At 34.3% G+C, this 12628-nt stretch overlaps 1 protein-coding gene across 5 annotated transcripts in view; it reads right to left on the bottom strand.

The window, feature by feature from the left end:
- Window positions 1–12628, bottom strand: part of IFT88 (intraflagellar transport 88) — a 148568-nt gene that overhangs the window by 53577 nt on the left and 82363 nt on the right. For all 5 annotated transcript variants that reach the window (XM_032838225.1, XM_032838228.1, XM_032838229.1 and 2 more), the window contains 4 exons: window positions 11820–12006; window positions 9970–10078; window positions 7217–7367; window positions 6607–6722 (listed from right to left, as the gene is read on the bottom strand). In XM_032838225.1, the coding sequence (XP_032694116.1) occupies window positions 6607–6722; window positions 7217–7367; window positions 9970–10078; window positions 11820–12006 (563 nt within the window). The remainder of the gene's footprint in view (window positions 1–6606; window positions 6723–7216; window positions 7368–9969; window positions 10079–11819; window positions 12007–12628) is intronic.

Raw genomic sequence — 12628 nt, 5'->3', positions numbered from 1 at the left:
AATGAGAACTGCAAAACTCCAGTGTTAGGGGAGCACAGCACACAGAATTCATGGCTTTTCCCCTAAGATTCTTTAGTCTTTCAAGTTTAATTTTTAAATTTTTTTCCTTTCCTTTTTCTTCCACCAATTTCTTATTTTATCAACTCCTTTTTAAAATCTTTTTTAAAAATTTTCATTTTTACAGTTACATTCTATCTCTTCATTGTATTTAATTTTATTTTTGTATATATATGTTTTTCCTTATCATTTTGGGATGCGATTTCCTTTAACAGACTAAAATACACCCAAAATCTAATGTATGGTTCTGTTCTATTCATCTGCCTGATCATATTCTTTCTTTTTTTTTTCTTCTTCCTTTCTGTTTTTTTTTTTTTTCCTGGCTCTGTAAAGTCTTTTTTAATTTCCATATTTACAGTTACATTCTATCCTTTCAAGGTATTTAATTTTATTTTTGTATATATATGTTTTTCTTTCCTTACAATTTTGAGATGTTGTTTCTATTAACAAACTGACCAAAACACACTCAGGATATAGGGTATTGCTCTTTTCTGTTCACCTGTTGATATGCCTTCCTTTTTGTTGTTGTTGTTGTTTTTTCTCTTTTTTCTTGTCCTTTAATTTTCATTTTTTACAGTTACATTCTATCCTTTCATTGTATTTAATTTTATTTTTGTCCACATATAAGTTCTTTCTTTATAATTTTGTGATCTAGATTTCTAACAGACCAAAATACATACAGGATCCAGGGTATTGGTTTAGTCTGTTCACCTGCCTGATTATACCCTTTTCTATCTTTTTAAATTGTTTTGAATCTTCAAGATTTTTTTCAGTTTCAGGTTTCTTCTGACTCATTTAGTGTACATTTCTGTGGGGTCGTTGTTGCCATTTTAGTATTTTGTTCACTTGTTCATCTATTTGTCTCTGGAAAGAATGACAAGACAGAAAAACGCACCTCAAAAAGGAAAACAAGGGCAGTACTGCTAGAGACCTAATCAGTATGGACACAAGTAAGATGTTGGAACTACAGTTCAGAATAATGATTATAAAGATACTAGCTGGATTTGACAAAAGCATAGAAGATACAAGAGAATGCCTTTCTGGAGAAATGAAAGAACTAAAATCTAACCAAGTCTAAATCAAAAAGGCTATTAATGAGATGCATAAAAAATGGAGGCTCTAACTGCTAGGATAAATGAGGAAGAAGAGAGAATTAAGGATATAGAAGACAAAACGATGGAGAATAAAGAAGATGAGAAAAAGAGAGATAAACAACTACTGGTTCACCAGGGGAGAATTTGAGAGATAAATGATACCATAAAGTGAAACAATATTAGAATAATCGGGATCCCAGAAGAAGAAAAAGAGAGGGGTGCAGAAGGTATATTGGAACAAATTATAGCAGAGAATTTCCCTAATCTGGGAAAGGAAATAGGTATCCAAGTCCAGGATCCACAGAGAATCCCCCTCAAAATTCAGTAAAAATAGGCCAACACCAAGACATAGGATAGTGAAACTTCCAAATCTCAGAGACAAAGAGAAATTCTGAAAGCAGCTTGGGACAAGAGGTCCATAACCCACAAGGGTAAAAACATTAGATTGGCAGAAGAACTATCCACAGATATCTAGCAGGCCAGAAAGAATGGGCATGATATATTTGGGATGCTAAGTAAGAAAAATATGCAGCCTTATTTTTCATTCAAAATAGGCATGATAAAAAGCTTCCAGGACAAACAGAAACTAAAAGAATGTGTTATCACCAAACCAGTCCTATAAGAAATGTTTGAAAGGATCCTTTAAGCAAAGTGAGAGCCCAAAGGTAACACAGACCGGAAAGGAACAGAGACTATAAAGCAAACACATGTAGTAACAGTCAAGTTACAGGTAATACAATGGCACTAAATTCACATCTTTCAATAGCTACTTTGAATGGAAATGGGCTAAATGCCCCAATCAAAAGACACAGGGTATCAGACTGGATAAATAAGCAAGTCCCATTGATAAGCTGTCTGCAAGAGACTCATATTAGACCCCAAAACACCTCCAGATTTAAAGTGAAGGGATGGAAAACCATTTGTCATGCTAATGGACATCAAAAGAAAGCTGGGATGCCAATCCGTTTATCAGGCAAATTAGATTTTAAACCAGACTGTAATAAGAGATGAGGAAGGACACTACATCATAATTAAAGGGTCTCTCCAACAAGAAGATCTAACAATTATAAATATTTATGCCCCTAACATGGGAACAGCCAATTATATAAGCCAATTAACAACAAAATTCAAGAAATATATCGATAATAATACTAGGGGACTTTAACTCCCTACTCACTGCAATGGACAGATCATCTAAGTGGAAGATTAACAAGGAAACAAAGGCTTCGAACAACACACTGGACCAGATGGACTTCACAGGTATATTCAGAACATTCCATCCGAAAGCAACAGAATACACATTCTTCTCAAGTGCACATGAAATATTCTCCAGAATAGATCACATCCTGGGTCACAAATCAGGTCTCAACCAGTACCATAAGATTGGGATCATTCCCTGCTTATTTTTGGACCATAATGTTTTGAAACTTAAACTCAATCACAGAAGGAAAGCTGGAAAGAACTCAAATACATGGAGGCTAAAGAGCATCCTGCTAAAGAATGAATGGGTCAACCAGGAAATTAAAGAAGAATTTTAAAAATTCATGGAAACAAATGAAAATGAAAACACACTGTTCAAAATCTTTGGGATACAGCAAAGGCGGTCCTAAGAGGAAAGTATATAGCAATACAAGCCTTTATCAAGAAACAAGAGAAAGGTCTCAAATACACAACCTAACCTTACACCTACAGGAGCTGCAGAAAGAACACAGCAAAGAAAGCCTAAATCCAGTAGGAGAAGAGAAATAATAAAGATCAGAGCAGAAATCAATGAAACAGAAACCAAAAAACAGTAAAACAGATCAACGAAACTAGGAGCTGATTTTTTGAAAGACTTAATAAGATTGATAAACTCCTGGCCAGATTTTTCAAAAAGAAAAGAGAAAGGACCCAAATTAATAAAATCATGAATGAAAGAGAGATCAAAACCAAACCGAAGAAACACAAACAATTATAAGAACATATTATGAACAACTATATGCCAGCAAATTAGATAATCAAGAAGAAAGGGATGCATTCCTAGAGACATATGAACTACCAAAACCGAACCAGGAAGAAACAGAAAACCTGAACAAACCCATAACCAGTAAGGAAATTGAAGCAGTCATCAAAAATCTCCCAATAAACAAGAGTCCAGGGCTGGATGCTTCCCAGGGGATTTCTTCCAAACATTTAAAGAGGAATTAATACCTATTCTTCTGAAGCTGTTCCAAAAAACAGAAATGGAAGAAAACTTCCAAACGTGTTCTATGAGGCCAGCATTATCCTGATCCAAAACCAGAAAAAGACCCCACCAAAAAGGAGAATTACGGACCAATATCCCTGATGAACATGGATGCAAAGATTCTCACCAAAATACTAGCCAATAAGATCCAACAGTACATTAAAAGGATTATTTGCCATCACCAAGTGGGATTTATTCCTGGGCTGCAAGGGTGGTTCAATAACCACAAATCAATCAATGTGATACACTACATAAATAAAAGAAAGGACAAGAACCATATGATCTTCTCAGTTGATGCAGAAAAATATAGACAAAATATAGCATTCTTTCTTGATTAAAACTCTACACAATGTAGGGATAGAGGGAACATACCTCAATATCAAAATCATATCATATATGAAGAGCCCACAGCTCATTCTCAATGGGGAAAAACTGAGAGCTTTTCCCCTAAGGTCAGGAACATGGCAGGGATGTTCACTATCACCACTGCTGTTCAACACAGTATCAGAAGTCCTAGCCTCAGCAACCAGACAACTAAAAGAAATAAAAGGCATCTGAATCAGCAAAGAAGAAGTCAAACTCTCACTCTTTGCAGATGACGTGATACTCTATGTGGAAGACCGAAAAGACTCCACCCCAAAACTGCTAGAACTCATACAGGAATTCAGCAAAGTGGCAGGATATAAAAATCAATGCACAGGAATCAGGTGCATTCTATACACTAACAATGAGAGAGAAGAAAGAAAATTTAAGGAGTCAATCCCATTTACAATTGCCCCCAAACTAAAAGATATGTAAGAATAAACTTAGCCAAGGAGGCAAAGGATCTGCACTCAGAAAACTATAGAACACTCATGAAAGAAATTGAGGAAACACAAAGAAATGGAAAAATGTTCCATGTTCATGAATGGGAAGAACAAATATTGTTAAAATGTTTATGATACCTAGAGCAATCTACATATTCAGTGCAATCCCTATCAAAATACCATCAACTTTTTTTCACAGAGCTGGAACAAATTATCCTAAAATTTGTACGGAACCAGAAAAGACGTCAAATAGCCAGAGGAATGTGGAAAAAGAAAACCAAAGCTGGTGGTATCACAATGCCAGACTTCAAGCTCTATTACAAAGCTGTAGTCATCAAGAAAATACGGTACTGGCATAAAAACAGACACACAGATCAATGGAACAGAATAGAGAGCCCAGAAACAGACCCTCAACTCTATCTTTGACAAAGCAGGAAACTAATCTTCGACAAAGCAGGAAAGAATGTCCAATGGAAAAGACAGTCTCTTCAACAAATGGTGTCAGGAAAATTGGACAGCCACATGCAAAAGAATGAAACCGGACCATTTCCTTACACCACACACAAAAATAGACTCAAAATGGAAAAAGACCTAAATGTGAGATAGGAATCCATCAAATTCCTAGAGGAGAACACAGGTAGAACCTCTCTGACCTGGGCTGCAGCAATTTCTTGCTAGACACGTCTCCAAAGGTCAAAGAAACAAAAAACAAACATGAACTATTGGGACTTCATCTGGATAAAAAGCTTTTGCACAGCAAAGGAAACCGTCAACAAAACTAAAAGGCAACCTGTGGAATGGGAGAAGATATCTGCAAATGACATATCAGATAGAGGGCTGGTATCCATAATCTATAAAGAACTTATCAAACTCAACACCCAAAAAACAAAAACCCAGCCAAGAAATGGGCAGAAGACATGAACAGACATTTCTTCAAAAAAGACATTCAAATGACTAACAGACACATGAAAAATGCTCAACATCACCTGGATCAGGAAAATACAAATTAAAACCACAATGAGATCCCACCTCACACCAGTAAGAATGGCTAAAATTAACAAGACAGGGAACAACAAATATTGGGGAGGATATGGAGAAAGGGGAGCCCTCTTACACTGTTGGTGGGAATGCTGGTGCAACCATTCTGGAAAACAGTATGGATGTTCCTCAAAAAGTTGAAAACAGAGCTACCCTATGATCTATCAATTACACTACTGGTATTTACCCCAAAGATACAAATGTAGTGATCCAAAGGGGCACGTGCACTGCAATGTTCATAGCAGCAATGTCCACAACAGCTAACCTATGAAAAGAGCCCAGATGTCCATTGACAGATGAATGGGTAAAGAACGTGTGGCATATATATACATATACATATATATATATATATATATGAATAATAGTCATCAAAAAAATGAGATCATGCCATTTACAGTGACATGGATAGAACTAGAATGTATCATGCTAAGTGAAATAAGCCAATCAGAGAAAAACAATTATCATATGATCTCACTGGTATGAGGAACTTAAGAAACAAAACAGGAGATCATAGCGGAAGAGAGGAAAAACTAAAACAATATGAAGTCAGAGAGGGAGACAAACCATAACAGACTTTTAATCATAGGAAACAAACTGAGGGCTGCTTGAGGGGAGGAGATGAGGGCATGGGGTAACATGAGGGTGATGGACATTAAGGAGGGCTTGTGATTAATGAGAACTGGGTGTTATATAAGACTGATGAATCAGTGAACTCTACCTCTGAAACCAGTAATACATTATATGTTAATTAACTAAATTTAAATTTAAAAAATTAATTTAAAAAACCCAAAAATTGCCTAACACAAATCCCACACAGATATCAATCAAATTATTAACCATTTCTTTATCATTCAAATGATTCAAAGTCACATTTAATGCTAAAATTCAACTTGGCCAAAAACAAAACAGACCAGAATTTTTCAATTATTTTTGAATCAGGTATGTACAAAACATTGGGATATGAACTTAAAGACAGCTTTTACATTTTTAGTATACAATGTAAATTGATTACACATTGAAACCAGCACAACTTACTTCTATTAGGACTCTTTCAGAAATGAAACCATGTCTTAGGACCAAGTCAATCATTTTTTAATTGATAATGAAATAATACTTACTTGCTGAGTATGAATAAAAAAATACATAATGAAAAGTACCTTAAGGAAGTATTTTTAAAAATTTTTGCATAAAGGAATAATATACTTATCATAATAAAAGACCAAGTAAAATGGAATATCATTCAAGAAAATGGAAATAACACATGAATGTTCATTAATATTTGCTCATATAATATTTGTAATATGTTTATCAGATTCTAATTTTAGGGATAAAATCAAATCCCAGTACAAGGCATTTTAGTAAACATGAAATCAGTATAGTTACTTACTGTATAAGAGAAGCTCTTTCAAAGTATTGAATGGCTTTTTCACAAAACTGGGTGTCAATGTAATAGGCTCCAAGCCACTCAATGACTTCAATGTTAGAGGGGAAATACCTGTATGACTAGAAAAAATATGGAATGTGAGAATACAACATCAGTGACAACGTATAATTTACACCTCAACATTTTACCTACTAAATGGATTAATTTATCCAATGTGAAGTTTCTTAGTAAAAATGTATGAGCTGTCATAAGTACTTTCTAAGTTTTGAAACAACAAGATTTAGAAAACTTAACATTTGTTTGATATATTTTTAAATTACCTATCAATAGCTTTTTGATGTACTGATAGATGATCTGAGTCAAATTAAATAAGTAATAGAATTAAAAAAGAGATGAAAATAATGCTTCAAGGGAACAATTTTTACCTTTAATTTTCTTATTAAATTAATAAAGAACTAACTTTATATTCCACAAGTGCTTTATTTTATTTTAAATCACTCTTCATTTAAAACTAGCAAGCACTTCTAAATTTTAAAGATGAAAAGGACTGCTGACTGTTTTAAAACAATTTGTAAAAAGCTAAGAAGTAGAAGAAAAGTAAGATTATACCTACCTCATAGTAATATTGAAATGCTTGGGATTTATCCCCTTCACTATCGTATAATTCTCCTAGTTTAGACAAAGCTCTAGAGTCAGTTGGAACAACACTGATCAGCTGCATTAACCATTCAATAGCTTGATTGGGATCTTCCATTAATTCATATCTTGGAAAGTTTTAGTTAAGGATAATACAATTTTTCTAAATTCATTGATCAAAAGGAAACCTAAAAACAACATTACAATAAACATATTTCTTAGCCTATAGTAATGTGCTATTTCATACTGGTTACTCTGAATTTCTTCAAGGATGGGGATGAAAAATGGAGCACTGTACACTCATGTTCATATATACCTTTTTGTTTTTCCTTTTGCTTCATTATTATTGACTAAAATCAACACCCAAATCTCTAGCAGAATTAACAGTTTACTCTTTTATCCAAAGCACTATCCAAAATTTGTTCTTAATAAAAATGCCTGCAAGTTGTGTTCAAATTATTCTACCTTTCTTAGTATGTCCAACATATCAAGGGAAGAGTTTCCCTGTGAGTTTTCCCTAATTAGATTATAAACCCCAAATAGGAATTTTTTTTTGAGTTTTTGTACCTAGTAAATCCTCTGCATACACTGAAATAATTTATTCCCACCAATACTTATTGACTATTTATTTTTATATTAACTGTCTTAGTGAAATGAAAATATTCCAACCTAAAATTTTACTTAAAAAGAAGAATCTTATGTTTTTGTTTTTTTTTGTTTTTTTTTTAAGATTTTATTTATTTGAGAGGGAAAGAGAGAGAGAGAGAGCATGAACAGGGGAAGAGGCAGAGGGAGAGGAAGAAGCAGACTTCCCATTGAGCTGGGAACCTAACATGGTGCTCAATCCCAGGACCCTGAGATCATGACCTAGGCCAAAGGCAGACGCTTAACCAACTCAGCTACCCAGGCACCACAAACATCTTGTTTTTAATGATGACAAATGTGATATCATAAGAGAAACATAAAACCAAGAAAATGTATTCAAACAGCCTTAAACATATCAATTTCTTAACTGAATCCAAACTGATCCTTAACTGGGCAGTATAAGATCATAATAGTGGCAGTTTCAGAGAGATCATATGGACAAAACAAAAAAGCTAAAAGGAATAAACATGAAACCAACTGCTCTAAAAATAATTTTTTCATTAAAAAATGTTTTATGTAACAAAAGTAGAGCAGATAGTATTTAAAATTATTAATGGTACACCTTATAACATACTTTTCCCTAATATATTTCCATAAAATTTGTATCAAGATAATGCTATCTTAAACACCTACATAAGATTTTAAACTTGGGGTACCTGGGTAGCTCAGTCAGGCAACCACCTCTTGATTTTGGCTCAGGTCATGATCTCAGGGTCACGGGATCAAGCCCCATGTCGAGCTCCCCACTCAACAGGGAGTATGCTTCTCTCTCTCTTCCTCTGCCCAAACCCCTCTCTGAAGATAAATAAATATAATCTTTTTTTTAAAAAAGAGAGATTTTAACCTTTCCTGGAACACCCAGATTGCATGGTCAATTAAGTAATCGACTCTTGGTTTCAGCTCAGGTCATGATCTCTGGGTGGTAACACTGAGTCTGTGCTGAGCGTGGAGTCTGCTTGAGTTTTTCTCTCCCTCTCCCTATGCTCTTCCCCCCATTCATGCATGTACTCTCTCTCTCAAATAAATAAAATCTTAAAAAATATATTTTAACCCTTTCCAAATATTGTTGTGAAGGCTTATTATTTTTAAAATAGAGAAATTAAAATGTTTTTCAAGTACTGTCAAAGGCATTAAAAATATTAACAAATTTCTGCTTTTTCAACCAAAGGCAAGGGGAAAAAAAAAAACAAAAAACCCAAACTAAAGAAGGCCAGGAGTTGTAGGAGAAATTGACATGGGAGGAATGTTTTCTATTTACATTCCCCAGAGTTCTAAACATAATACTGGCACATACAGCACACAGTCAATAAGTGACTATTGAATGAAGGGAATGAATGACTGAATTCACATAAACTACTGGATAATTTTGTAGGGTAAAAGCCTTTGAAGAGTTATACTCATTAAATGTATACGTCAGCTAAAATAATTAAGACAACCAAATTCAATAGAAATTCAATCAATAGTACTAATAAGTAACTAACAATATTTTCCTTTTAAATAGTAAGTTACTTCTTCAAAAATACCCTATATGACTCAGAGTTAATGCATTCTAAAGTATCTCATCTACAGTCAATGAATAGCTTATATGTATTAAACATGTTATACTCAATGATTTAAATTATTATTTCTAAAAATTAAGAAATAGTTTTAACCTTTAAGTAATTCCTTTTATAGCAAGTGATCTTTTAAAATAGGATCACCAAAAAACAGACTCATAACTAGAAAACAAACAGATGGCTACCAGAGGGCAGGTGGGTGGAGGGAGTGGATGAAATAGGTGATGGGAATTAAAGAGGGCATTTATCATGATGAGCATTGAGTAATGTACAGAATCACTAACTCACTAAGCCATACCTCTGGAACTAATTTAACACTTGTTGTTATTAACACTAGTGTTAACTAAATTGGAAATAAAAAAAAATAAAACAAAACAGGACCACTCAAATATTTTTATCACATATTAAAATCTGATAGGTTTTAAAATATTATCCTCATCAATTATTTAATTGGCTAAGGTTATTTAATGATTGGTACTCAGTCACAAAATGAATTAACAATTGTCCTCAAGTTTTTCATATAAGATACATATTTGCTATCTGGTAAAGAACTTGGGCACTGTTTCTCAGGATTGCGTGAAGTTTCAGGAAACAATCCAAAGCCTCATCAAGCCGATTTAGCTTCTTATAGGTAAGGCCTTAGAAAGAAGAGAGAAAAAAGCTATAAGCATTATTGGTAGCCATTTTCTCAAAGTCACAAAATAAATCCATATATATGTAATATTCATCCAGAAGAGAAAATAAAGATGAATAGATTTTTCTTAAAAAAGAACAAGGTGGGGAAGGAGATTTCCACTAACATTTGGCAGAAACCAAAACATGCTATAATGCTTTAATGATTGTAAAGTGTTTGAGGGGGACCAGGAATAGAGTGAGACATCAGCAGAATACAGAGTTTAGAAACTCACTCAGTTACAGAATTTAAAATATGTGGGGACTAAGGGACTAGTAACAAAAGGTGCCAGGACAACTGACTACACATGAAATAAAAAAATGTAGGTTCCTATTTTGAATACATTCAAAACTTATTTTAAAACTAGACAGAAAAACAAAGATGTAGAAATATGAAAAGAAAATACAGAAAAATGATTTTATCATCTTGGGGAAAAGCAACAAACAAATGAAGCCACACATTTTCAAAAAGCAAAATTTGACTAGAAAAATTGTTTGACAAAAGAAATTACAAAGTTAAAAAGTGAAGCAAAAACTTATAACAAGAATAAGTAAATATATACCTAGGCAAGAAATATCCTGCATTAAGGCTTTTACTACTCACTTTCCTTGGCCAGTAATGCTCTTTTCCCACTTACCCACATGGTCACACCCTCCCTCCCTTAATAATATGACTTTAAACTCTCCTTGACTCTGTCTAAAATGGCCAGTTCCTCCCTGCCTCCTCTCCAACCCAGCCAGGTCTTCTTTTCCCTCTGGCAGGAGATTAAAGACTCTTCTGGGGGAGGAAGGATCCAATTGGCCAACAGGCAGCTCCCCAACTACACAGATCAGACAGATGGCCCTGTGGCAGGGTGCCAGTACATCAATTTCACTTGTGGCCTCAGAGATCCCACTCAGCTTTTAGCTGCAAACTCCTAAATGCAAGAAGACAGGCCAAGATCATCAGACTGCTGAGGAGAGTTCGTGACATGAAATATAGTGGATAAAACAAACAAGCAAACCAAAAAAAGCAAAACATACCTATGCAGGGAGAAGAACACTTCAAAAGAAACTTCATTAATATCCCAAGAGATAAGACACAGTATTGCATCATTGTGTTTGCCACACTACAAACTCATGAGCAGGAAGAAATGATACCCATGTCAGGTGACCTCTGACAAGCAGGGAAGGGGATAAGATGATGGTACGCCTCTAGGTCTTACAACATTTTGTTTAAAAACAATACGTGATGTGAATATGACAAAATGTTAAAATGCATTAAGTATAGTTGGTAGGGACATGAGTATTTTTCTGTAAAATTTATGTTTGAAATTGATCATAATTAAAAAGGGAGAAAATGTTTTTTCCCCACCTATCAGTTTGGCAAAAGTTAAATATCCAGTATTAACATGAATTTGGGAAATCAGTCTCATACACTATGGTGGTACATAAATTGGAAAGGTCTTTTTAGAGGGTAAGAGACAACATCTATCCAAATTTTACATGTGCATAATTTTGGAATTATTAGTTCCATTAAAAATAATCTACAATCCAAGAATATCCTTTTAAATTTTTTGTTACAAGGAAGTCAACTTTTCCCTCTAATGAACTGGAGTTCTTTAAGCCAACTTAAGAAAAGAGAGGGGAAAAAAAAGAAAAGAAAAGAGAGAAAAAAAAATTATAAAGGAGAAAACCAAAGAAAGCAATTTTGCCTGTTTAACTTACCAATATTGTAAAGTGCTTCAGTACAAGAAGAATCATTTCTTAGAGCCTCTTTATAGAATTCAGCTGCCTTCTCATAATCACCATTTGCAAAAATTGTATTCCCTTTATTAGTGAGAGCTGAGGGATTATATCTATCAGAGTTCACAGCTAAATCTGCATAGCTGCTGGCTTGTGCAAATTCATTTTCCTAAATAAAGTACAAAACATACACAAAATATTTGGAGTTTATCAAATATCTTTTCTCTCTGTTCTGGATTGCAGACACGATAAACAGATTTTCCGAGATTATAAATATGATAAACAAACATTTTACATATCTTGGTCTTGATAGGCTTATTCTACAAAAGATTTTTAATCATCAAGCTCCTTCAACTACCCAAGTTTCTTAGGTCTGAATTCTTCAGAGACTCATGGTTTGAATAACAACACTAATTACATGTAAGTGGCTCCAGTTTGAATGCCCAAATTTCACATCGCAACTGCAATACTATGTTTCCCAAACTTAAACCACTGAAATAGCTAAAAAGGCATCATTCTCCTTTCTGCACCTCAAAGTGATTGCATCACCTACTAGGATTTGCATTTCTAGCAATAAATTGTCTTCTCTCTGTCTCCTCTGCCAAGCGTTCCATTAGGACCTTGCCTTCATTCACTTAAGCTGCATGGACCTTTCAATTCTTAAATAGTACAGCATTTGTGCTGTGTCCACTTGCTTAAGGTAGGAACCAGACTTCCTAGAATCCTAGTATCCCCTTCCCCCATGGTTCTTTTCTAGAGTTGGCTGTAAGAAACATGTAGGACACGTGGAA

This window comes from Lontra canadensis, unplaced genomic scaffold (assembly GCF_010015895.1).
Source record: "Lontra canadensis isolate GAN:19392208 unplaced genomic scaffold, GSC_riverotter_1.0 scaffold103, whole genome shotgun sequence".
Classification (NCBI taxonomy): domain Eukaryota; kingdom Metazoa; phylum Chordata; class Mammalia; order Carnivora; family Mustelidae; genus Lontra; species Lontra canadensis.
This window is presented reverse-complemented; position numbering and strand designations above follow the sequence as displayed.